The 27,565-nt window shown below is 46.2% G+C and overlaps 1 protein-coding gene across 3 annotated transcripts in view; it reads left to right on the top strand.

The window, feature by feature from the left end:
- The window catches only part of RHBDL3 (rhomboid like 3), a 127,533-nt gene that overhangs the window by 1,264 nt on the left and 98,704 nt on the right, over nucleotides 1–27,565 (top strand). For 2 of the 3 annotated variants that reach the window (XM_075119237.1, XM_048819295.2), the window contains exon 2: nucleotides 4,449–4,472. The exons of the other annotated variant lie outside the window; for it this stretch is intronic. In XM_075119237.1, the coding sequence (XP_074975338.1) occupies nucleotides 4,449–4,472 (24 nt within the window). The remainder of the gene's footprint in view (nucleotides 1–4,448; nucleotides 4,473–27,565) is intronic. 3 annotated transcript variants of the gene reach the window in all.

The raw sequence follows: 27,565 nt of genomic DNA, 5'->3' as shown, positions 1-27,565 counted from the left end.
GTGTGATCTGATGTTCTTTCATTTTCACTGTGTGCACACGCTGCCTTAGATTTCAACCTGAGTCCTGGTAAGCAGCCTAATTTAGTTGTAAACCTTAATCTCTAAAGATTCTTAAACAGCGAACTTCTTATTTACCAAGAGCAGCATCTCTGTGTTTATAAGTCTGAGAACCCATCTCTCCCCCTTCCCTTCAATGGTTCAGAAGAAGATTTAGGGATCCTGTAGCTCTCTTAACCCATGGATAGTAAAAGATTAATCACTACATGATGATGATTGCATTCATACTGGGGAAAGTATGCAGCCAGCTAAGCACCTACAGAGCTGTTCGTTTCTCTGACCGAGGTGTTCCACTGATGGTGCTACAGTTAGGCTTCTAATTATCCTGTTTCTGATGCAAAAACCAACTGGTAAAATTGAGGGGGCTGATATGCCATCGGTGCTTGAGTAACTCTCATTAGCATCAATGGGAGGAAGATTAGCAGACCCTTTCGAAATGTCTGAAGCATTAAGCAGCAGTACAGGGAAGTGCTGGAGGAAAAAACCATATATTTCCCAGGAGCCTTTCATATCTCCATTGGAACCCCCTAGACCAGGCGTGGGCAAGCTATGGCGCCGGATTCGGCCCATCAGGGCTTTGGATCCTGCCCATGGGATTGCCACCCCTGTGGCATGGTGGGCCCCGTGCCGCTCCTGGAAGCGGCTGGCACCACATCCCTGTGGCCCTGTGGGTGGGGGGCAGAGGGCTCCGCATGCTACCCTCACTTGTGGGTACCTTCCCCCGCAGCTCCAATTGGCTGGGAACAGGGAACCCTGCACCCCTTCCCTGAGCCCCCTCCTGCACCCTGAATCCCTCCTGCTCCCCAGCTCCCTGCCCTCAGCCCCCTGCCACACCCTATACCCCTGCTCTGAACCCCCTCCTGCACTCCACACCCTCTCCTGCACCCCAACCCCCTTCTCTGAGCCCCCTTGTACACCCCCGCACCCCTCCTTTGCCCCAAACCCTTGCCCTGAGCCACTTCCTCCACACCCCTTCCCACACCCCCTCCCGCACCCCTGCCCCAGCCCTACATTCATGGCCCTGCATGCAATTTCCCCACCCAGATTTGGCCCTCGGCCCAAAAAGTTTGCCCACCCCTGCCCTAGACCCTTGTGAACTCTCCCTGCCTCCCCATCTTGCTGTGCATCCCCCAGCCTGTGAACAGTTAGTTTGTTTATTTATTAATGAAGCACAAGACACCTCAGTCTACCCATTTAGCTTTGATGACCCATGTTGACCTGTGGAGTGCGGGACCTGGTACTGGAATTCCAACCCAAGTTTCCCGTATCCCAGTGCAGAATGCTGATACCGGGCTACCAATTGGTCTTGATGCTTTGAATCTTCTAGAAGTAGAGATGGGCAGTGAAGTGTTGAAGTATTTGGAGAGCCTAAGATGAAAGCTGCTGTGTGAGGACCTGATCCAGTGCTGATAGTAATCCATGGAAAGACTCACATGGACTTCAATGGGTGCTGGATCAGGCCCTAAGGGCAAAGAGTCATATGTTATTTAGGTCTCAGTCTGCACTACCAATATCATGTATTCTATTTTTACAGTCCTGCTGTTTCTTGGCAGGTTATTGTCCCCATTTGCTCACCCCCTGCTCCAAGTGACTTGGGAGACACCAGTGCTCTCCACAGGCAGAATCTGATGCTCTTCATATGAACCCCTCAATGTAAATGCTGAATTGTTGTGTGGATTTTCCCTGTATAAAAGTGCTTTACAAACATTAATGGGCCAATCTTGCATTTTCCATGCACCAGATGAACATTCACTCCTTGTATGCTGAATTACTTAGCTGGGAGTTTTGGGTGCATGAGGAAATCGTGATCATGGCCAATCTAACCATTGCAATGTCTCTTAGGTAAGGTAGGCAAAGAATCTACCTAATGACAGATGGAGGAAGCTGAAGCAGAGAAGTATAATAATAATAATTAATACATTTATTTTCAAGTGCCCTCCACCAAGGCTTTTGGGGCATCAGCAAGAATGAAAATGAAATAACATTTATAAATACAAAACATATAAAATGACCACCCTGTATAGCTATAACATTCAAGGGGTGACTTGCCCAGGGTCACAGAGAGAAGTGACCAAATTCTGAATGTTTTCTGTCCTCATAGGTCCATCCTTCTAGAAGCACGTAGATACTGGTTTTGTACTGGATTTCTTTCCCAGAGGGTAATAAACCAGGTATTGTTAGCTGGGAGAACTGAGTTTGTTTCTGGGTTTTAGCACTATATGTGGTCAGCGGCGAATTCCCATGTGTAACATTACATGAGAGCCTGGATGGAGCATATATAATTAGGGCCCTAAGTCTCCCAACACTTATTTATACAGAATCATGTTTTTGGGGTCTCTCTGGTAAGTACTGTAGCTGCTTGGCTGGCCTTTAAGAAAGAGCGTTCTGGTTTCCTTACTGCTATGAAGAGAGAGAAGCAAGCAATGCCTTTGAGGTACTCCAGCCTGCTGTAGAATCCAGTCATTAATCCTGCAGTGTGCTCAGCAGCTTCACTATGGTTTTAATGTCAGCAGATGTTGAAAGTGCTGAGAACTGGGCCAGAGTGGACTCTAGGAATGGGAGAGGAAGAATGTCCTCAAGGTAAAAGCACACAGCTCGGTGGGATCTGGATTGTAATCCTGGCACTGCCACTAACTTGCCAGGTGACCTTGGGCAAGTCACATAAAGCCCACTCCAGCTTCCGTAGAAATCATTCTGAGATCTTTCTATTGACTTCAGCTGGAGTTGGAGCAGACATTTTAAAAGTGTTGTGCCTCAGTTTCCCCATCAGTAAAATGGAGATAACATACACCAACCTGGAAGCCTGGTGGTGAGGCTTATTTTGTTGATGATGTAGAAGTGCCAGGAATCATTTATGTGCAATCTGTAAATAGAATGCTACAGAAGATGTTGTGAAAGTCCCCCTCCCCCATGCGATCAGTCAGTGAATTTCAAGTTGGGACTAGGAGGCTGCAGGATACCCTCTGAAAATTAAAACCATTGTGTTAGGAGCACGCCCAAGGCCAAACTGGGATCTGATATTTCTCTCTCTCTTTTTTTTTTTTTTTATTGGAAACTTGAGATACGCTCACTGGCTTGTCTGCCAAGAACTGACACACAGTCGATTCTTATACAATGCTAATCACTTTAAAAAAAAAGGGGGGGGGGGGACATGCATACAAAGGAGGTTATGCTGCCACAGCCTTGGCTTCAAGGGAATGGTACCACTGTTGTCTTACAGCACTCGGAGTGACATTAAACAAAGCCAGGATTTAAAATATCGTAAAACATTAAAGCATTGGGCAGATTTACAGGGGCAACTGGGAGTTTATACATGAATATCCACTCGAACAACAGCTTAACTAATTCCATGGAAATTCAGTGAATTAATATGTAAACCACGGTCTCTCCACTAGGTAGGCATACTAGGCAAAGCTCCAAAATTGACTGGAGGGAAATATTCCTTACTCAATAGTTAAGACTTTAACCAGAGCTCTACTCTGCATGTAACAGCAGATGCATTTTGCTTGTGTGAAATCTGGTGCTGATATCTTTCTCAGCTTGCTTTCATAAGTAAGTGAGGGAGACACAAATCAGGAGTGTTGTGCTGGGGTAGCCAGCTGGCAGGATAGGCATGAGTGGACTTTCAAATACTATCCTGGGACTAATTCTTATAGGGACCCTAGAACTCGCTGGGTTACCGTGTCACCCTCACATTGCCACCTGGCAACTTCTTCCTTTTCACAATGCCCCATAGGAATGAGACGCTGTTATGTCAGGTTTGAAAGTCCTACTGGGGAGCTGTCTGTTGCGCAGGCCTCCTGTGTTCTGATGGATTGTGAGCCTGATGGGGAATAAGGTGATGAGCGCTTTAGATCTGAGGTTTTGCAAAATGTAAAACGTAGCCAAGGATTGGCTCGTTTAGTGTTCCCAAAGCACTTGAAAGCTACAACAGCTGTGTGCACCTAACTGTATGTAAATACGCACCTGACTCTGTATGTAGAGAGGGGATTCTCAGGTAACTCCTGCATGGTTCTCTTAATTGCACAGCTGATGTCACGGGGTTTACTGGGCAAACCCTTGGCACTTGACACCCCTGAAGCACTGCAGAGGCATTAAGCCTCACAACACCTCCCCTCTGCATGGAGATGCTAACTTTATTATCCCCATTTTCCAGATCGGGTCACGAGGCACAGAGAAGGAATGACTAGCCCAACACCTCGCCGCGAGTTACTGTGAGAGGCAGGATTAGATGGCAGGAATTCCTGGCTCCCTATCCCATGCTTAGACCACTAGATCATTCCATTATTTGCCTGTTAAAGTATATTTCCAGAATGAATTGCATTCTAGTATAATTGCTTATACCTTTTTTTCCTTTTTTCCTCCTTTATGCCTTGCCTCTTACCTATCAGCACTGGAAAGCTCTGTTTGATCAGGTATGTGAACAATTCCTATATTTTATCATCCTGCTTTTGGTGAGAGAGGCTCTAACACTACCTTGCTTTCCTGTGTGCATTAGACTTTCCCCTCCGCGCTGTGCTGCGTACGTTCTCAAACTAGGGCTTTAATGTGTGGCCCATGTGAAACGAGTTTCGCCTCGATCCAGATCCCAGCGTGTTGGCGTCTGCCTCATAGGCATCACCACTGCAGTTACCTGCCCCCCATCCCCATAGGCAGTGCCATTAGTGCAGCCAAGGGTTTGAATGGGCCCTGGAGACTGAACTACCCGGCCATCCATAGAGGTGATCTCCCCCAGGTCAGAGCTGAGGTTTTGTGTGTGTGTGCACGCTTGCATTGCTACCAATTGTGCTGCACCTGTTCTCGGGCTAGGAGACCTTACTTTCCAAGGCTGTCAATCCAGCACCTTCCTAATGATTGCTACATTCTTTGGGCTAGATCCTCAGCTGGTAAATTGACTTCAATGGAGCTCCTTCAGTTTCTGCCAGCAGAGAACCTGCTCCTTTAATTTTAAAAGTAAAAAAAAAAAAAAAAAATCACGTGCATCTGTTTCCACAGTGAAATCCATAATTTTGTCAACTAAATGTATAGGAACCAAATCCTCAGCTGGTGTAAACTGGTGTAGCTCCACTGATGTAGATGCTAGTTTTATCATCTAAAATTATAATCTACACTCCAGATTATCAATTTGGAGCGTGGATTATAATTTTAGACGCTATAACTAGCATGCTTGCTTTGTGGCATTCCTTCCATCTAGCACCATGAAATGCTAAGTAGATTTTTTTTTAGGGTTACCTCCTTGACTTGCTTCTAAACTGAAGCACTGTGTAAATGAAATTGTAAACTATGGCTCTTAATGCCATAGACTTGTGTGTGTGACTTTCACCTTGTGTAAGGGAGCGGTTCCTCTTACATTGGCATCATTCTAGCAGCACTAAAGTTCTGATGAGATTTCTCCACTGCCTTATGAGGCAATAACCCTGATCCTCAATGTGAATAAACTACAAAACCAAAGGCTGTGGTACAGTCTCCTCAGAGGGATGCCCTTGTGGCCAGAGGTGTCCGGTTATCATTCAGTAAATATTCTGGCTGCTAGCCATGACGAGTGTCCATTTATAACCCACTAAGCCATGCTCTATTATTAAGCCATAAATCTAGGTTGAGTAGCATTTGTCCGTGTGCTGCACCATAGCCAGCTGGTGATGGGAGGCGTAGTAACTAGATTATTGAAATGGTCAATCATATTTAAATCTCTGTAGTATGTTTTAATTTGTTAGCGTTCTATGTATTAACATGGATTGCTCCCATTCGGAAGGCCGGGGTTGCAATAGGAATCAGTTGTTAGTTGCGCTTGAATGTTTGTTTCAACCATTCTGAATTCTTCTCTGTTTCAAAATTTTGTTTTACTTTGGGGCAGATCCTGCAAGCTCCCTGACGCCGCACTGAAGTCCTTGAATCCTTGCAGGATGGGGCTTTTGGCTTGTAGCTGACTTGGGCTCAGAGAAGAATTGGCAGGGTCTAAGTGGGTGCAGAGATCTTGACTGAACAGCAGAAGTGTCATGTTTTAAAAATGGCTTGATGGCAGTTGGATTTGTGGTACATTTCCCTAATGACAAGGCAAACAGACTGTAAATCAAAATCTCTCATAATTAGCCACATTTGAATTAGGGCTGCAATTGAAATTTAAGCCCTGTCAATAAGGCTTTATTATCAAAGAGAATGCAACCCACGAAAAACCAGTCCCAAGTTCTGAGTAAATCAATACAGCCTTTGTTGCCTGTGGGCAAAAGCAAAAAGCAGACGTCTTCCTTCAGCATTATATCAGTAAGACAGAAAACCCATTAGCTTAGCAATGAATAGTGAGATGCTGTTTGTCATGAAACACATTCCCTGTATCCAGAAATTCACTGCACCAAGAAAGGAGTGTGTTTTGTTTAATGCCAACTGGAATCTGTGTGAAACATGAGGTCAATATAAGGGATTTCTGCGGCACTGGCTAGAGAACACAGATGCACTGAAACCTGCAGCTCTGTTGTAAAGTGCTAAACCCAATTCCTTCTGTGTGTTTGCCTGGAGGGCAAAACAGGTGCCCAAGGATTTTGTGTGCATTAACATAAAGGGAGGACCGGTCTTCCTGGAAGTCCTGTGCTGTTTCCGCTCTGATACTTGGCTCATAGTATTACCGTCCTTACTCCCTGTCAGCTGAACCATGCAGGTCTCTCCAGTCAGTCTTGTGGTGAAAGAGAACAGCTGGGGAGGAGGAGAGCAGGTGAAAGCCCTGGAGAGTGAGTGTGGGAGCCCTTGAGAATTCACAAACTGTGATCCAGGCTCTGGCTGCTAGGGCGATGGAACTACCATGAGGATAAATGTGGTGATTAGAGCTGGTTGGAAGATGATTGCTCTCCCTCCCCCAAGAATTTTTGATAAAATATTTTTCATTTTTATTGAAAAAAAGGTCTTTTAAATTTGGGAGTTTCCCTGGGATAACTGGACATTTCTCAGTTTAAAAGTACAAAATTTGGGGGTTGGCTTTTTTTTTTGTAAAACACCCAAACATGAAAACAGAAACTTTTTGGCAAAAATTTCCATTTAATCAGAAACCATTTGTGTTAAATATAAGATCTATATGTTTGTTTGGATGGAAAATGTGCAACTGGCTCTGGTTGGTCTCGCTGATCACTGCCAATGATCCACACCGCCCCCTGCAGAAGGGTGAATTGCACCCTAGGCAGCCAGTCTGAAAATCCTGGAGATGAGAGTTGTGCAATTTCTGTTTTAAACAAGTAAAATAAATAAAGCCTGGAGAACAGGTGGGTTCAGAACTGCCTGCTCTTCTGTGAGGTTTTAATATACCATGCCCAGGGCGAAATCCTGGGCTTATTGAAACCAATGGCAAAACTTCCCTGGACTTCAGTGGGGCTGAGCAAACAGACAGATTTTCAGTGTTGCAGCTCCTATTCCACAGAGTGCATCTGTGGTGCATTTTCATTTTGGGGCCATGGCCCTTAGCCAGTAGTAACTCATTGGTTACTTTTATATGGATTTGTACATTTATTTATTGTGCTCTTAAACGCCCCCGACCACGCACACTTTAGCTCTGCATCTGCCACCTCCCATGGGGCTCAGGCCGTGTTTGAACATTTCACACATTTGTTTCCATTTAAAATCCTAACTCCGAGCAAAGCAAGGGCTGCTCTTTTCCTCCCTAAAATCTCTTGCTTTTCATTTGGAGAGGACTCATTTCTTGCTAACCGTTGAGATGGATTACATTGCAGGTGGGGCAGAGAGACAGCTTTTGGGGGGCAGGTCTTGGCAGCATGAAGGCAAATGTGGCCATTGTCTTTCGCCTTGCATAAATAACACCCCGGTTAATTCTCTCTCTCACAGAAAGAGGGAAAGGGTGTTTCCCAATTCCCATGTGGAGGCAGCTTTGCCTGGTGGTTAAATTAGAAGACTGTGAGTCAGGACTCCTGGGTTCTATCCCCAGCTTTGCCACAGGCTTATTCTGTGGCCTTGGGCAAATTACTCAACTTTTCTGTGCCCCAATTATCCCCATTTCGGGGATGAGTGAAACTTAATCGCTGTGATAAAGTGCTTTGAAATCTTCTGATGAAAGTGGGCTATAGAAATGTGCAATGTTTATTGTCACAACAGACCCACGTTTATGCTGTTCCCCTAGCGGGGAGGGTGTGGGTTTTTCAGCAGCTCATTGATCAGGTTCCAAAAGCTGGAGTAATTTTGTCCTGGCCTCCGTGTCTAAGCTGCCAAGGATCGGTTCATGGGATGGGTTCCCGTGTCTAAGTACCCACCCCCCCTCCCCACACTTTGGTCAGTGTCTGTGGGTGACAGCAGGGTATTTTATTTAAATAGACAGCCTTTGCTACCCCATCACTTTGGTTCATCTGCCTATGAGTCTGGACTGCATTTTTGTTGCAGCTGTCTGAGAAGGCATGGATTCTTCCGTGAAATTTCGATGTGGGTGTGATGGTATCAGAGAAAAAGAGTTTACTGAGAATCTCAGGAGATGTGTGGGCAGCTAATGGGAAGCTGGAGCTCAGTAAGAACTCTGCAGACATACCACAGACCAGATGATGCATTCTTGTCTGTGCTAGGGAAAGTTAAATTGATGACAATAGTGTTAGGAACAGATGCAGCTGAGCCCAGTTTGCTGCCGTTTCAGAGCCATGGTTAAAAGCTGCTTGCAGCGAAGTCCTTGCTGTTTGCCTTATGAGAAGGAATAGGTCGCTTTCTTGGAAAGGGCCATTTCCCTGCAGTTGTGGAGATGCAAACACAACAGTCTTGTGCTAGTGCATGAGAAAAAGGACTACAGCCTGAAAGTGAAAGTGACTAGGCTAGCTTTGATGAGTGCAATGCAAAAACCAACCGGCATAGACAAGGGAAAGTCAATGAGACTTTTAAGTCCTTTTGGCTATAGGCCTGGATCCTGAATGATTGAAGGTGAAAAGTACTTTGCAGAATTGGGCCCACTGATCAAAGTTGGTGGTAACTTGGGCAAAGAGTTATTTTTCAAGTAAATTATCTTTATTTTAATAGTGACCCCTTTCTCAGTGTAGCCTTTAACACAGTTAACACTATCTATTTCCCATGCTATAGAGTGATTCCAGTTTGTTCATCTGGACACTATTGAGTTAAAAATCGCACTTTAGTATGAATTATTTTCTCCTACTCTTGTTCTAGGAAACATCTACTGGCTGTGTTTAGCAAAACCAGCAAGATAGCTTAATTTGAGGTATTGACCATGCATGGCCAATTTTTCCGTTTGCCCTGTAAAATCACTTCTTTCCCCTTCTTTATGTGGGTTTTACACAAGGCAACAGGGATGGGGAAGAAAAAAATGGTGGTTATCAAACTGCAGAAACTGACGAGGGGCTCAAGGAGATGCAGAATATTTTCTAAAACTACTTTTAACTCCTTTAAAACGTTGGCTAGATGTCAAATTGTTGCTGTCCCTTTAACACTAAACATATTTTGGCCAATCCTAATTGTAACAACTGTCCCTATTAAGTGCAGTGTGTCAACAAGCAGAACCTTGTGGGATATAATATAAACTACGAAACCCCCCTGGGTGGAGGGGGGCAGGGTATGTATATATATATATTTTTTAATGTGGACTAAGGATCTGATCCAAAGCCTAGTGGTGTCAATGGATGACTCTTGCTGATATCAAGGGGCTGTGGATCAGGCCCAAAAAGCAGGGTCTAGCTTTGTCTGTCCAGATCGGAGCTAGGGGATTTTTCCTCCTTCCCGACCAAGATTGGGCTTGTAAAAGGGGGAAAGAAACTTAAAAGCTGGGAGAGCTCATTTGATACCGCACAGAGGGGGCTCTGCATCTGTCCCATACCCTGAAGTCTAATCTCATTTACAGTTGTCAGTGTGGCCTGTTGGAGGAGATGAAAGGGAGAAGACAAGGAGGCAGAATATATTAGTCTCGAGCAGAGGGTGCTAAGAGCACCTGCCCCTGCCCCATTACCTTGAGATGGGGGCAACGATGGCAGCTGGACATGTGTCATCTGCTGCTCTTTGAGGCACGCTGTCCATGGAACACACGATTAATGAGTCAAGGGAGGGTCTATTGTAAGCCACAAAGACTCGGGGCTTAAGTAGGGCTCTCAATCCTCTTTCTTCCTGCAATCGCCATCACTTTACATTTCTCAAGTGGAGTAGGGGGGCACAGCCAGCCGCTGTCTGAGACCACAAAGCCTCCGTTTCGCCTCCCTCCCCAAACTGCTGCTGACCTTTGTCACGCAGCATTAACCTTTTGACTCTGCCGTTTTGGGCTTCGGGTTGGAAAAAATCAATGGAAATTAATTGCACTGTGTGTTTTTTTTGTTTTTTTTTTAAGAGAGAATGTGTCGGGAGGTTGGGCAGTGGTGTGTTGTCGTTGTTTTTCTTGAATGATGGGAAGTTTCTTGTGTGCTGATACTATATGGATCCCTCTTTCTTATAATAATGATTCCATGGTGCCCTGCCATCTGAGGGTCTCCAAGTGCTTTGCAAACATTAAGCCTTTCAGTATTTATCATCGTCCCACTATGAAAGAAGGGAAACTGAGGCACAGAGCAGTCAACACTTGCTCAAGATGGTGCAGCTGGTCACTAACAGAGCTCTAATCCCCTGCTTTAACCAGAAGGCCCTCTTTCATCTCCCTTGCAGGCCCAAGACTGCAATCATCAAAGAGGAGTGGGTAGGTGCCCAAGAGATGGGGAAATGCTACTCAGTGAGGTGGAAACAGATGCATTTAGTTGATCTTAAATGCCTCATGAGTCAGATTTTTGAAACCAGGTGAGCACTGCTGTGTGCACTCACATCAGGTGTTTGCCTTTAGATGGCCATCTGTCTATATAAGAACAGCCATACTGGGTCAGACCAATGGTCCACCTAGCCCAGTATCCTGTCCAACAGTGGCCAATGGCAGGTGCTTCAGAAGCAATGACCAGAACCGGTAATCATCAAGTGATCCATCCCCTGTCATCCAGTCCCAGCTTCTGGCAGTCAGAGGCTAGGGACACCCAGAGCATGCAGTTGTGTCCCTGACCATCTTAGTGTCCATTGATGTACCTATCCTCCATTAACTTGTCTAGTTCTTTTTTTTGAGCCTCGTTATAGTTTTGGCCTTCTCAACATCCCCTGGCTATGAGTTCCATAGGGTGACCTTTGTGTTGCGTGAAGAAATACTTCCTTTTGTTTGTTTGAAACCTGCTGCCTGTTAATTTCATCGGGTGCCCCCTGGTTCTTGTGTTCTGCGAAGGGGTAAATCACACTTCCTTAGTCACTTTCTCCACCCCATTCATGACTTTGTAGACCTCACTCATGTCCCCCTTAGTCCTTTCTTTTCCAGGCTGAGCAGTCCCAGTCTTTTTGATCTCTCCTCATACGGGAGCTGTTCTGTCCCCTTCATCATTTTTGTTGCTCTTCTCTGAACCTTTCCCAGTTCTAATGGTTTGGGGTCTTTTTGAGATGGGGTGTCCAGAACTGCATGCAGCATTCCAGGAGTGATCCAAGTATTCATGACAGGTTTCAGAGTAACAGCCGTGTTAGTCTGTATTCGCAAAAAGAAAAGGAGTACTTGTGGCACCTTAGAGACTAACCAATTTATTTGAGCATAAGCTTTCGTGAGTTACAGCTCACTTCATCGGATGCATACTGATGAAGTGAGCTGTAGCTCACGAAAGCTTATGCTCAAATAAATTGGTTAGTCTCTAAGGTGCCACAAGTACTCCTTTTCTTTTTCCAAGTATTCATATGGCCCTTATGCACGTGCCTTACAACACCCAGGGCAGGGCAATTCTCTCCATTGTACGAATGGGGCACTGAGGCACAGAGAGAGCAAGTGACGTGGTTAAGGTCACCCATGAGATCTGTGCTGCACAAGGAACTGAACCCAGGCCCCTGAAGTCCACGGCTACCACGTGAACCCCTGGACCATCCTGTCTCACAGGTCACTTACTCATGCAATACCTGGCTGGTGTTTGTTCTTTGGTTGTATGTACACGTGATTTAGGCAGCCAAAGAAGTCTATCTGTACAAGTTAATTTGCCTAGCTTTGAAAATCTGTCCTAACGTGCTGTCTTTCTTTAGATGGATCCCTGTGGTGAGAATCACATACACTAGAATGAATATTACTTTGTTTGCGCCTCAGTATTTCAGTGCTTGTCTGTGTGTGTGTGCCACAAAATTTACCTGCAGATTATTAGTATCTTCTTACCACATGCAGTGCAAACAATAAGAGTAACAACTACCCTAGAGAAGGGAATATCTCCCCCCCCCCCCCCCCCCAGGCGACATTTGCAACCAGTAAATCAGCAGCAGGCCATCAAGTCTTATGTTGTGATCCTCAAATGTTGTTTCTGTGACTACTGCTCCCCTGCTGATATCACATAAACAACACAAATAGTTAATAAGCCTATCCCACCTTGTCACATGCCTGTCCTCTGCTAGGACGCCCCCTACCCCCTCCCATGCAGCTCAGCTGTCAGATTCCCTACTCCACTGGCCGTTCCATTTCCCATGGCTGGCTTCTCTTCCGCTAACTTCCCAACCGGCATTGCATCAGGCTGTTCAGTTGGTCATTGTTAGCCATAAATGCAAAGCCTGCTGGAAATAGAAGCCATCATCATGCTTTGGGACTGGGTACCCCAGTGGAGATGGGCTCTGGCGGGTGGGACTAGAGGAATGGATGCTTCTGACCATGACAGTGATTTTTACACTTTCTCACGCATGTGCGCGCGCTCTCTCTCTCTCTCTTTACAAGTCGCTGTGAATCGCTTCTGATATTTAAAGGGAAAAACCCAGGTGACAAATTTCCAACCAGACTTATTGGGCAGACTGGCTAAAAGCAGTGAAGCAGTGCAGGTTGTGGCAGGGCTGATTAGCTACAATGGGTTGATCGGTTCCCCTCTTCAAGCTAGGGTGAGTGTTTCTGATTCCTGCCCCTTGACCAAAGTTAAGAATCCTGCTCGCTCTCTCTGCCTATTCCCTTTCACTCGCTTGCCCCCCTCCCCACCAACAATGCCAGGACCAGTGGCTTTATTTTCCTTTTGGCTCGGCTGGCACCTTGGCAGGATCACCTGATGGGACCTCCATAGGGATATCTGGAGACTATAAAATGGCTTATGGGCTGCAGCTTGCCATCTTTGCCCGGACTCCAGTGGGAGTTTTGCCTGTGCGGAGACTGCATGTTCAAACGTTGCAGGCGCTTGCTATTTGATTTGGCCCAAATGTGTTAGGAAACTAATAAATATAATTAATAGACAGAAAAAATGCTAGAAGGATGAGTCCAGTCTTAAACAGCTCAGGCAAGTTTATTGTCAGCATGATGCATCTCTGGATTTGTAAAAGCTTGAGGAAGTTTCTTTACAAAAATATATTTCTGTCCCCCCTTTCCACCTCTGAAATGTCTGGGAAACCAGATGCGATGGAAGTCAAATTGCACTCAAATGATTTTACCTCAGCGATGCCAGTGTGATTTTCAGTGGCATACTTACTCTTCCATTTCAGTTTAATATGCTGAGTGGGTTTTTTTAGATACACGCTTATTCTTGCTAATGCATTGTTTGGAACATCTCGCCCTGCATGTGAAAAACCAGTAAAGCAATATTAATGTTTAAGCTTGTGTGTGGTTTTTATCTTATTTTATTTTATTTTTTTCTTAAAGTCTTAGATGCAACATGGCCAAATACTGCTATGCAAATTGCCTATGTGCTTAGTCTCACTCCTCAGCACTCTGATATGATTGCAGGTCCTGTCTCTATAGGAACAGTGCCAGCTGGCTAGCTAGTCAAAACAACTTGGAGGTTTCTCTCATTCCCCCCCCCCCTCCCCAAATCATCACTTATGCTTGTCACATTTGAAAGGCTTCCAAAGTTACCTTTCAAGAGATCTGGTAGGCGAGCGCTTTCCCGTAGGTATGAAGGTCACACTGTGTTTCTATAGGGCTGTTGTTGCTAACCCACAGGTATATGTTTAGAAAATAAATGCAGCTGTGGGTGTGACACAAACTAACAAAATCCAGGAAATGCCTAGTTGAGGCTATGATCTGCTTCCAGCTCTTCACTCTGTCTAGCTTAGTGGCTGCACGCACTGGTCTGAAAACTTTTCAGTGTCTGATGTTGCCAGATCTCCTGAACTCAGAAGTGTGCAGAGCTCCTAAGCAGATGATTTGGTAGATGGCATTCTCTTCTCAGAGTCAGTCATTTAGCATAGTGCTGGGGGCACTCTGTGGATGTAGGTACCATTCTGGGGTGAGAGCAGGCCTCGGAGCGTTTGTGTTCGTGTAAATTCCAATGACATTTTTGCAAGAGTAGAGTCACTAAGCCTAGTGCCCTGGTCAAATTCCCAGCTGGCTAATTGTGTGCTGCTGAAAATGCTGCAGTTTCACCTGGAGAAGTTGGATCTCACTTCCCCTGTTGTGTGTGGCTTGGTTTTTCAAAGGCCCCAAGAGAGTTAGGCACCCAGCTCAGTGAGAGTTGAGTACCTAACTCCTTTAGGCCTCTCTGACAAGGCCAGCTTATGACACCGGTGTAGTGTGCGTGCTGTGTCCCACCACAGAGGTAGCTGGGTGGCAGTGGTGGCTGGGCCATTCCTGAATGTGCCATCTGTAAAGCTCATGTCTTGGATGGGTGCTGTAGATGGTATATTTGAGCTCAAGTCTTTTTCAGCTGCTTCAGCCCAGCAGGGAGCACAGCTGCTGCCATCTGACCCAGGGGCTGTTGCCATATCATGCCAGTGATTTCTAATCAGGTCATTATGCAAAGGGATGTTCCGCTGGGCTGCCATCTCGCTGTGCCCCCTTGTCAGCTGCACTGGGGCCAATCCACAGAGGACCTGCTCTTGAATAATAGGCTACGCTTGTCAGGGTGACTACCTGACGCCATCCGTGTCACACAGTTTGCTTCTGAGTGGGTCCCCAATCGGAGTTCATCTTTCATTTAAAACACAGAGATCCCTGGCAGGGTTGCTATGGGATCTGATTATAATTGGCGCTGTGCATATGCTGGGGCCTTACTCGGGGTCAAGGAACCATCAGATGAAGGAGTCTCACTCCAGCTTTTAATTCTCTCTTCCCTCCCAAACCCCAAAATAAACCCCTTGCATTGGTGAGAGTTTTTTTCCCCGCCATTGCTTGGGAACAGCTGGTGACCAGAGTAATGATGGGTGAAACTGATGTTAAACAAGCCCAATCAATCTTCCCTGTAGAAACCATTCTTCACAGTCTCTGATACTTGACATACTGTATGTGGCGTCTGCTTTGGAGCTTTTGGGAGGAGACAATCAGATGGGGGAAAAATAATCTAGGTAGTCAGAGGAAAAGCCAAGGGCCTGATGGCTATTGATAAATCCCTGGACCCAGGCCCTTCTTGGATAGCTCTTTCCCTAGGAGCTCTCCCCTCCCTGCTGTAATCCTTTAGTTATGCAGACGTGGCTGAGACTGAGGCCTGGTACGCGCTACAGAGTTAAGTCGACGTAAACTGCTTTATGTCGACATTGTAATGTCAATGTCTGCACTACGATGTTCCTCCCACTGATGTCACTTGCCTGCTATGTCGACTTAATTACTCCACCTCCATGAGAGGTGCAATGTAGACACTACATTGCTTATGTTGACTTACCTGGCCTCCAGGAGCTGTCCCACAATGCCCATTGTGACCGCTCTGGTCGCTGTTTTCAACTCCGCTGCCCAGAGCAGTGGTTCTGGTGCGGAGCCAAAGACATGCCGCTTTTACAAGGTCCCTACATGCGATCCTCTGCAAATGTACCTCTTGGTATGATCACAGAATATCATCTCCTCCCCTTTCCCCCTGTGCTTTGAATGGTGCAAGCCCTTCCCGAGACACCCTGCGCTAGAGTTGCAGTGGGAGAGCTGCTTGTGATGCACGGCTCTCTGGGTCAGTAAGTGCTGCTGCTGTGGGTGTGTGCCACCGACACAAGGAGCGTAGTGTAGACACGCGCAACTGAACGGGTTCCTGCGGTGTCTGTGTGTCAACTTAAGGTGACATAATTTTGACATGCCCTGAGACTAACAGAGACCCTGGCCTCTGCAGCAAACTAGCTTCTGGCATCTGACTGTGATGAGATGGCTAGCTGGGGATATCCTGAGGATGGACAGACAGACTGCTTGCTTCCAAGACAGAGACAACCATCTCAACCAAGGTGAAGAACGGGAAACATCATACAGACCATGCCGCTTAATCCTGCATGGTTCTGAGCACATTGATCTTTATTCGCCAAAGCACTTACGAATGTGCCTAAGTGGTTATATGGGACTATTCACCTACTTAAAGTTGGGCATGTGTTTTAAATACACTTTCCTGGATTGGCACCGTAGTGCTGGGGACCTTGCAGGACTGATCCCTCAAAGAAACAGGTGATCTGCTCTACCAACCAAAATATTGGAAACTAAATGTTTTATTTCTGCTGATTTCCTGCCAGCCTTTCACAGGAGCTTTCATTTAGGCCTACATTGGGAGCAGGAGCAATTGATGGATTATTTTTTTCCCCTGATTGCTTTGCTAGAGCCCATGTAATCTATAGACTGGGTTAATACCACAGCTTTCAGGAAAGGGTAGAAATCTCTGTTCAGCCTTGTTTGAGAGAGTCCTGGCTGGGATAACACAGTTCTGTTCTCCAGGTGGCATTGGAGTCTGAGGTAGGGGCACTAGCTTGGCTCTGATCTGGGATTCTCCTGATTTCCTGGAGTGCAATCAGAGAGCAAATGCTAGAGGCAACAGCAAACCTCCTTGCTGGGTGAATCCTTTGGGAAGGGTTGTGGAATGTGTTGGGAATCCAGACATACACCTGGCTGGCTGGCATTTCTAGAGAGACTCTATATAAGGATATTGTCAGTTGACATATTTTTCCTTCATGGATCTTCCTCCTTCCTTTTCTGTAGTACTGGTGCCTATTCCCCCAGCTACTCTCCCTCTGTGTTTCTGATAGTGGAGACAAAAGGTGATGATTGTCTGACTCCTTCATTCATGTACCAGTCATTTCAGCACTGGGAGCTGTCTGTTTTGTGGTACCTCAGAGTCAGCAGAGGGAGCTCACACATTGTTTTCGTGGGTCCTGCAAAAATGGTGGTTTCGGGCTTTTTTTTTTTTAATTGAATGGTCCACTCAGACAACCTGGCTTGGGAAGTGTTCCCTTCAGAGCAAGGCTGTCACCTGTTCGCAGAGCAGGATGTGGGAGGCTATACTGACATTGCCTTTGCTGTACCAGTTTTGTTGATATACAGAGGATGCTGGTGTCCAGGGAAATCAGCCAGTTCTAGCTCTAAATTCACTGCTTAAAGAATGGGTTTTCTTTAAAGCCATTCATTTGCTTTGCCGTTTTCTGTATCCTGCTTGCCATTTTGGAGAATTATTTTGGGTTGCATTGAGCCAGATATACGGTGTGTGTGCATAATGGCTCTCATGTCTGTCAGCATGTTCCATGGTCCGGCATCTTACCCATATCGTCTGCCATAGAACCCTATTGCACTAAAGCGGCCAGGATAGGGTTGACTGGGTTACCGAGCGTATTATGGGATGGAGCCACACTCCACACACACCTTGTTTGAAGGTGGGAGTCCCCCTTCCCACTCCCCACCCCACCTCTTGTGGTGCAATTGAACAAAGCAGCAAGTTCCCAGCCTGCAGTCCTGTGAGGAGACTTACTTTTGTTGCACTGAGCAGTTCCTTTACAAAATCCTTACCCCACAATGTTACCACTGGGGACCTTCAGAGGATTCGCTAACATCGTGTGTATATGAGACAGCCTCTCATCCCGAAGGAACCTGCTGAAATACAGCTAAGTGAATTCCCTGGTGGATGCACTCCAACCAGGACAGCAACACAGGGACCTCTGAAGTTCTGTCCGCACGCACCACAGCTAATAACATGCTTGGTGAGAGCCCTTAGTTTACTTTCATATACTTCCTTTCACAGCATCTGTAGAGGAGTGTGTTAGGCAGACAGCCATTCCATCCCACCCTTTACAGCAGAGGGGTATGAGGCCCAGGATGCCAGAGCAAACTGCATCTCTTCCCCAAAGGTGCAATGGGCTGTTTGTACACACACATCTGATATGGGACATGTGTTAGGGCAGAGACAGTGACTCTGAGCTTTGCCTTAAGGTCATATTTATGGGTTCTTGATCAGCCGTGGTGTTAAGGCCATGTAATCTCTCCAGACGTGACAGCCATCAAGGAGAACTCCCCATGGGGAAGCATGTTTACAATTGCCTCCCCATAGGTTGGCATATGTATTTGAACCAAGCTGCATCCTTATCCTTTTGGGGCCCCCAGGGTTGAACTCTGGCTCTATGCATCGATTTATAGGGCAATTTAGGATTGCTGTTGGTGACTGAGAAGAGCTGGAGTAGAAAGTAATTTGCTGGCTATTGATTTATGGGCCTGGTAAAGAGTCATGAAAGGTGCAGTGAGAATTCTCTGGGCCTTGCTTGGTTCCAGTTGACTAGCAGCTCCGTCCCGTTATTTGACCGAGTGGAGTAATAAAGCTGGGAAAACGAATTAACTTCCAGGCCTACTGAAAAACAAAGTACTCTGCTCTTGCAAGCAACTGAGTTTATGGGCTAATAAGCCTGCGTTAATGACAAAAAGTGTAGCCAGAACACACAAAGTATGTTCTCTTTGGCTACTTCTAAGGCCAAATGACATCTTGGAGAGCTCTGCCTCGCTGGAGATAGCTTGGAGTTCAAGGTCTATTGTTATACTTCATCCTTTTAATTATTCACCTCATTGAGGCTTTAAATGAAGCTACCCAGGAAGGTTCTTTGCAGCATTAAACAGGCTACGTAATGTAAAGCAAACTTAACCCTGAGCTTTAATGATGCTCAATCTGCTGTGGAGGACACTGGGTCTGGAGTGCCATAAGTGCTCTGCTCTCCGTTTCTATCCACTGCACCAGCCCTTTCCCTCCCATGGTAATAGCAGGGGATGAATCGAGTGGGTGCGGGGGAGCACCTGTAGCTTCCCATAAAGTTAACGGGAGAACCAGGAGTTCAGTACCTCTTGGATTTGGCCCTACCACACCTTGGTGGTGATAAACGAAGTCAAGGGCGTGATGTCTGTGGAGTGCCCCACTGCCCTGCTCCTGGCATTGTCTTTGCTCAGTGACGGTTGCTGGAATATTTGCCACTAGTGTCTGGAGAATCCCGCTTCACTCTTCCCTGGAGCGGTCCAGTGGGGACGGGAAAGGAGTTCAGTTCTCCCATTTGTTGTTCTTGAAATCTGAGTCATGAAGACAATCTAGAGAATCGCCCTGTGTTGTTTCTCTCCCTTCCTGTGTTTTTTAGAGCAGCTGTCACCAGAGATTGACACCCGTTTAACCCTGCAGATGTGGAAAAACGCAGTAGTGTGCCTGCTGACATCCCTGCTCCCCTACCCGCTCCTGGAGGCGATCACCTGCTAGCGAATGGGAGAGTTTTCTTTGAAGTCGTTGTGACGCCATTCGACCGGGCTGTGGGTTTTATTACTGAGCAATGTGTGTGCTGCCCGCTCCCAAGGAGCGGAGATGGACCTTGTGCAGAGACTGCTCTGTATGAAATAAATGCGACTCTGTGTTTCCCCAAAGAACTGGGTCGGGTTTCCGCACAGAACCCATGGAAAATGTGGGGCTTTCCTGCCCCCCTCACCCACTCCCTGCTCTGCGTGTTTTTTGGAACAAGTAGGGGAATGTGGGGGCTGCTGTTTGTATTGGAATAATTGGTGACTTGCAAGCCGGCTGTTTAATAAAGGCCTGAGGAACTCCTCAATCCCCCAAGCAGCCTTCTGCATGAGAGGGGACGGCACTCGGCTGGGACTCTGGTGATCTGGATTTAGTTCTTGGCTTTGCCACAGACTTCTTGTGTGACCTCAGGCCCCTCTCTGTCAAATGGAGATAATCCTTCCTTTCTCTGTCTTGTCTGTTTAGTTAGTCCCTGCCCTGCAGAGCTTAGTGTCACTTACTATGTGTTTGTGTACCACCCAGCACAGGGAGGCCCTGGTCTTGCTTGGGGCCTCAAGGTGCTTCTGTAATAACAAAGAGCAATAACAATAATGAACTCTTTCCCAGCATTTGGACCAAGTACAATGACTCTCTCTGGTTGTTGATGGAACAGAAAGATACTTGGGCATTGAAAGAGAAACCGAGCCAGGGCCAAGTCGCTTTCCCCTGCCTCTTTCTTGTGGTGGGCAAGTTTGAGCTGCGGGGTAACCTAGGGACCATCTAGCACAAGATTATTGTTTTTCCATCCCAATAAAACGTTACAGAACCAATGGGTATTTGACCTATGTTTAGTGCATGTGCATAGCCGGTAGCATACAATTCTGCTCTCTTCACACATTAAATCAGCTCCCTTGCAGATTTTCACCTCCCTTCCATATCTGGCAGACTGCGTAAAGGGGGGATATTTTTACTCTGAAATGTTCCAACACTTCCAGTTTGGAGTCTAACATTTAGTTTGTCTCATGTCTGGCTCGTGGCTTGTGATATGAGCTTCACTGCATGTCATGTGGCTTTGGGTACAGGTGCAAACCTGCCCCAGAACGGGCACTGTGTATTTTGGTTCATTTGAGGGGCTGAAATTGCATCATCTTAAACCATGCAAAGGGGAGAGAGCTGCTGTTACTGGAATAGAGACCTTTCTCTTAAGTGCAGTTCTTGACAGTGGCAATATTGGAATGGTTACCTTCTCCCTCTGGGTCACTATGTTCCGACTGCCCTGTATGGAACCACGCCTCCATTTTCCATTCTTTTCAGAAGACAACAATGTAGCACGGGCTGGGTTGCCAGGCCTGGCAGTCTCTCTCTCACAGCAGCTGCAGGACAACCTCTCCTAGACACTTGTCCTGTTCCTCAGCCCAGGGGTGTAGGGATTGGACGTTGCTTTCCATCGCCATTCAAACCTCCTCTTCTCAGCTGATGGGTGCCAAGGGGTTACCTGTAGTGATGGCATGTTGTGATGGGTATATCTATCATCAAGATCTGGGCTGAGGTCATCAGCTCATGGTCCTACTTCGCCTTTCTCCTTTTGACAAGAAAGTGCTGACTTCTAGAGGAGGGAGAGGGCTATAGTTAGCGCTGAAGTTCAGATCTGGATCCAAGCTTCACCGAGGTCTGGGCCGGCCATGGTTGAACCAGGGGGGTTGGTGTGGCCTGTTATAGAAATACCCAGCTGTGAAGCATGGGCCAGGGTCAGAAGTAGAAAGTTGGGTGTATATTGGGTCTGGGGTTTTGGTCCTTGCTAGAAGAAATTTGTTGAGTGCGATAGGTATAACAAACACACCAGCATTATTTAGGGGACCCTGTCCTGTAACACTTCCAACTGCCCAGTGTCACAGCGCAGAGCAAAGCTCCAGTCCCCACACAGTGGCTTATGTACTAGGAACAATCTATACTAGGGAGCCATAGGGAGCAATCCAATGGGTCTCTTCCATCCCTCTCCTAGACACAAATGGCATTTGCCTCGGCTGGGATTTTTGACAGCACTCAGGGTTGGCCTAACTCTGTTCCCATTGAAGCCTAGGGTAAAACTCCTGCTGAGATCAGTGGGAGCATAGTTAGGCCAGAGCCTGGCACTTATGAAAGCTCCATCTTGACACTCACAGGGCTGCCTGTTGTTGACAAAAGGGAAATGGCAAACTCCCTGCAAGCCAGCCTTGCAAGGACACAGCCATTCCCAGAGCCTATTTGATATGGAAACCCTGAGGCCAACAGCTTGTGGTCTTGGCCTACAAGCCTGTTTTAGGCCCTGGCTTCTCCTGCCCCACTGCACTTCACTTCCGCTGTCAGACCATCGTCACCAGGAGCATAAGGCTCCCTTCCTGGCTCTTCGTGCTGAGCGTTCCCAGCTCACGGAGAGGCCTCCCGCTAATGGTGAAATGGCTGTGAAACAGTTCAACACCCAGACCATCGGCTGTTCCTGAGAGGCTGTCCGCATGTGCCCCAGCCCTTGGAGCACTCTTCTGCTGCTTCAGTCAAAGCCCTGGACCAGTTCTGTCCTGACACCTGGTGCTGAAATGACCATTAATTAAAAGGCCCCTGGGCAGCTGTGGCTGGCTGGTGTGTGTAGGGCTGGGGAGGTGCTTGTCACCCTGACTCTCCCAGTAGAGGGAGCTGGTGCTGATTTGCAGCCGATGGAGCACACGACGAGGCTCATGTTTCCTACTGGGTCAAAGGTCTGACTGAGGCCCTGAGCACTGGGAGCTGCAGAGCTCCTGTTGTCTTGGCCCGCCACTTCCCTTGCCCAGCACGTGTCTATGGAGCTATAGCGGGGACAGCTACAAGCCTGCTTCTCCCGCCCTTCCTGTCCCTTAGGAGGCTTGGGTGGGGGACTGTAAAAGCTTGTTGAGAGTGTAATGATGCAGGGAGCAGCATTAACTTCTACAAGGGAGTCCTCCAGGAAGTCTGAACATGCCACCTGGAGCAGCTGTTCCCCAGCTTTCCTGTCCCTGCATCAGCCCTGTCTGCTCCCTGGTATTGCCTGATGCACGTGCCTGGTGTAGTGATTATGCAGGGGAGCTGCCTGTGGTTCGTTTTTTTTTTTAAGGGCAAGGTTTGCTTTCCTCCTCATTGAATTTTGGTCTTTGGCCACAAAGGTGGTGTGCCGCTAGGGCTCAATACTGGCTTCAGCCTGAAGATGCTGCTTTATTATTAATTGCAAGCATCTATTGAATAATGCCCATCACCGTGGCATCTGGGCACCTGACAAGGCTTATCAAGATCACAGCACAAGAGACCATGCACAGCCATCCCCGGCTGCCTGAAGCTTTACCAGTGCTGTGAAAGCAAAGCATGTGTGTTGGAAAGCCAGTTGGATGCAGCAGGAAACAGTTCTGGAGTAATTTGCTGCTGGGCTGGGCTGGTTACACAGTTGTTCTTGACTGGGCTGGGTGTCAGTAATGCCACTTGCCAAGTATTTTGCTAAATAAGGAGCAGCATGAAGAGACCCAGTGGCTGAGATCTGATTAACCTTTATAACTTCACCTGCATCTTAGTTGGATTAGCTGCATTTTTTAAGAGGGGCTTATCTCAGTGACATCTGATGCAGACAACTTGCTAAGGCAGCAATGCTCCAACCAAAACGTTATTATCAAGCAACTTGCTACATACCTCCTGAATAGATAGTTACGGCTTCAACTTATTAAACTATTATCGCTGATGCCTACTGGAGGGGAACAAATAAGAAGCACTGAAGACCGAGATCTTTCTGAGGAGAGGGGCTGGACCTAGTGGCCAGATCACAGGGCTGGGCACCAGAAACTCCTGATTTCTAATTGTAGCTTTGACACAGATTCAGTCTGTGGCTTTTGGTCTGTTGTTTAGGCTCTTTGCCTGAGTTTCCCCATCAGCAAAATCCTTACTTATCTCACAGGAGTGCTGTGGGGATCAAAAAATTACAATGAAAAGCACTATACAGGTTCAAAGGATCATTATCTTTCCAAGTTAAGCTTCCTTTCTCCCTTTCTCAATCGCATAAGCTTACTTTGGACCTTATCCTGTAGCATCTTTGGGATTTTTGCCTACTTCAGGGCTGTAGCATTGGGCTGATATGGAGGCAAATCAGCAACAGCTGGCATTTCTGTAGCATCTTTCACTCAGGTATCTCAAAGCTTTTCAGAACCGTCAGTATACTTGGCTTCACAGATGGGGAAACTGAGGCACAGAGGTTAGTGACTTGCCCAACATACCACAGAGAGGCTATGACAGAGTTGGCAGTTGAACCCAGATCTCTTTGGTCCTGGTCCAGTTCCTTAATTCCAAGACTTTTCCTCTCAAAATTCTGCTCTTTAATATATAGGCTTTATATTAGACTGAAGCTAATTTCTGGTTTTGTTCTGTGTACTCTTTTATTTATTTCTTATAAATCACCACATACTTTACATGGACAGACCTTTAATTTCCTAAGCAGTGTTATCAGGTCTGAGCCCCTGCAGCTCTAGATGAAGTCATTCTGGGAGCTTAATCCCTTTGAAAATCAGTTCCACTGTTTTGGGTTTGTTTGTTTCTTTCAAAGAGGGAGACTTGACATTTGCACTGGCATTTACTTCTGTTTTTCCAACCTACAGCACCATAATGGGCTAACTACTGTACAAGCCCAATCAAAGGTGCAGTCCTTACCCCAAAAAACGTACACCACATAGAATCCAACTCCGAAAGAAGCAGTACTGATTTACAGAAGGCTTTTGTCCAGAGCCCCTGTTCCTCGAGCAAGAGCCAATTAATTACCTCCTAAGCAAACTTAAAATAGAAGTCTCCTTCCTTGCCACACCAGTAACTATCCCTGGCACACCCACTGTTCCTGCTGTTCATTTAGGTCAGCTGTCTATCTTAGATATAACAAAAGGGTTAGTTACCTCTGGGAGGGTAGCTCTCAATTCTATATATGGACATCTGAAAAAGTCTGAGCTGTAATTTAATATCTGAGAGAGTCTCTGCAACAGGAGGAATAAAAGATGCACACAGCTCCACTATAGCTATTTTGAGATCAAGAGTCTGACAGTAGATGCTTCTAAAGTGTGTGTGTGTTATGTTTTCTATTTTTGCTGGTGAGAGATGGTCAGGACTGCCAATCATAGTTATATAATAAATGGCATCTGGCTTCTAGTAACTAGACTGAATATTTGTAATTTTTCTCAAAACTGTCTAGGGGGGGTTGAGCACTCAGCTTCTATTAAGTTGAATAGAAACATCCACATTTATTAAGCAGCTTTGGAAAATGTCAGCCTTTATACCCATATACACATTACACCAGTGATTTGGGATCTTAAACATTAGCCAGAAAGGTTTTGTAGTTTACCTTTTGGTCATTAGTCTTGGCAAAGAAGACACACGTGAGCTGTCGTTCAAGACAAGAACCCAAGGGAAAAGCAGAAGACCTTGTTGGTTTTTTCCGTAGTAGTCACTAGCCTTTCCAATTGCCTGGAGGTTTTGGGCCTCAGCAATAGTTGCTCTGACCACCAGGTTCTTATTCAGAAATTCTCTATCCATCCCTCTTGGGTGTAACCCAGCGAACTTGGGCTTGTGGTGCCTGGGATGTGGATCCAAAAATTGTAGTGTGGACATCCGGGATCTGGACACCTTCTCCCTGTTGCAGAGTCTTGGAGCCTGGGCTCCAGTCCAAGCCCAAACATCTACACTGCAGTTTTATAGCCCCATAGCCAAAGACCCGTGAGCCCAAGTCAGCTGACCCTGGCCATCCATGGCCACGCTGTGGGTCTTTTATCGTAACATAGATGTACCCATGGAGGCCAGTTTCTTTATCAGAAGGTCAGTTCCATGAACTGACTTTTTGTTTCCCTTCAATCTGCTGCTGCAATTAGCTAAAAGTTGCTCTACTGATGATGTGGCAAGATAATTTGTAAGGGTCACAAAATAAGCAACTGTGATGGGGTCCCTGGGGTGCAACCTGGATTGTGGGACTGCTGAGTCCTCCAAAACCACCAGCCTGAGTTGTTGTCTCTCACACTGTGATGCTAATGTCAAGCTACAAGCCTCTGAACAGGTACTTACACAGTCATCCACAGGCAGGGACACACCCAACAGAGTTACACGAATGATCTCCTAGCCACTCATGAATCATCAATAGAGAGGCTCCAGCCAATTCCCCCCAGTTCCACCCCTACAACCCAAATCTGTATCGTCTTACACTGCTCAAGCCTCCCTTGGGCAGTGCAAGTTGATTAATTATTTCGCCACTCCCTCAGTGTGAAATGGGCACACACTAGCCTTTGTAAACTGAACTGAGATTTCCCAAGCACTTCAACCAAAAACATGCTGATTTAGGGAAAATATAAAATAGATTTATTAACTACAGAAAGATAGATTTTAAGTGATTATAAGTAGCAGACCTAGAGATGAAAGTTGGTTACCTAAGAAACAAAAATAAATCCACAGCCTAAATTCTAACTTAAACAGACTAAGCAAGATTTAAATCAAACAGTCTCTCACCCTAGCAGATGGTACAAGTAGCTTACAGTTCTTCAGTGCATAGACTGGACCCCCTTCCAGCCTGGGTGGGACTAATCTTCCCCAATTCAAAGTCTTTTTTCTTCCAGACGTTCTTCCAGGTGTTGAGATGGGGGTGGAGAGAGTCGAAGTGATGTCACTGTCTTTCTTTGTATTCCTTCTTTCAGCTGCTAGAAAGATTCTTACTGTGAGGTGGTGGTCAAGCCATCTTCAGTGCATACATGCCTTCTCTAGGGAGCCTCTGGGATAGCAGATTCCTTTCTGATGGGCCATCAGCACCCATCTGGCCAGTGATGGGTGCTCCTTTTTCCTTACTGAAAGTCTGGCTGTGGGCATCTGCCAACCTCCTGATGTATTTCAACAGCACATTTAGCAATTCTTCCTAACTTCACATACAGTGACAACACATACAGTCCAACAGGATATTAGTGTTCAACAAATCAAGACTTTTAAAATGATATCTCACAAGGCATGCATCTATACCAAACATCTCCTCCTCCTCCTATCACAGTGGTGAATATGGGGGTTCCAGAGTGCTACTTTGAGGTACAGAGTGTCACAGCAACATACTTGGTTCAACATATATTAAGCATTTAATGTGGTCTCTAATGCAATGCAAAGTTACAGTAGTGTTTGATATTTTTATTTGTTGCGATGGAGGTTTTCTTTTTGGATCCTGTCACCTGTCAGGCTGTAGAATGTAACTGAATTCTCTTCACCTTTTCATGATTCACATTGGCGTCTTTTATTCTTACAAATGAAAACTGGCCAGTTTCATAACATTTTAGATGCAAACTTAAGGTGTCTTCACTGGTACCTGGGTCTGAGCACCTGGATTATCCTAATTCAGATATGAGCATTGCTATAGCAAAGCCCTACCCATGTTACTGTCACCTCACTGTTTCTGCTCTCCTGTGTGTCTTTGGGGACATATCCTGTGGCTCTTTGTGCTGAGATGCTCTAGGATTCTTTCCCAGTCAATTGTGTTTGTTGCGGGAGAATCTATCTGTCCTACAAGAGGAATTGTGGGAAGGCATTGGAGGACTATCAGTGCTCAAGTGATTTTTGCTTGTATCCTCATTGCAAAGTAAGTGGGTCAAAGTGGAGCTTGGTTTCTAATCCACTCCACAGCTGGGTCAGGTAGCCTTGGCTAAAAGCACTTCCAAACCTGGGTCAGAGGTTTTTCTATGTGGATGGTAAGAGGTTTGGGCTAAACCTGGGTAAGAGCCTGGGTTAACTGTGCAGTGAAAATGTACCCTTAGCCTGTGTCTATACTAGGGGAAAAGGTGTGTTTATAAACATGAGGTACCTAATGTGTTAAAATTCTGATATAGGCAGGGCAAGTAAGAGTTTTACCATGTTAGCAGATTAAGGTAAATTCTAGAGTAAGGTCTAGAGTCTATCTTGGAGACCTAAACACATGTTAAAATGATAGCTGCTTTATCTACACTAAGGGTGAAATCCTGGCCCCATTTAAATTAATGATTGACTGCAGTAGGGTTGGAATTTCATTCTAGTGTTTTGACCCGTGTTAGTTAGCACATGTTAAAAATACACATTTTTCATACTGAAGACAAAGTCTTGCACTCAGTACACGTGCAATGAAA

Source organism: Caretta caretta, chromosome 14 (genome assembly GCF_965140235.1).
Source record: "Caretta caretta isolate rCarCar2 chromosome 14, rCarCar1.hap1, whole genome shotgun sequence".
In the NCBI taxonomy this organism is placed as follows: domain Eukaryota; kingdom Metazoa; phylum Chordata; order Testudines; family Cheloniidae; genus Caretta; species Caretta caretta.
This window is presented reverse-complemented; position numbering and strand designations above follow the sequence as displayed.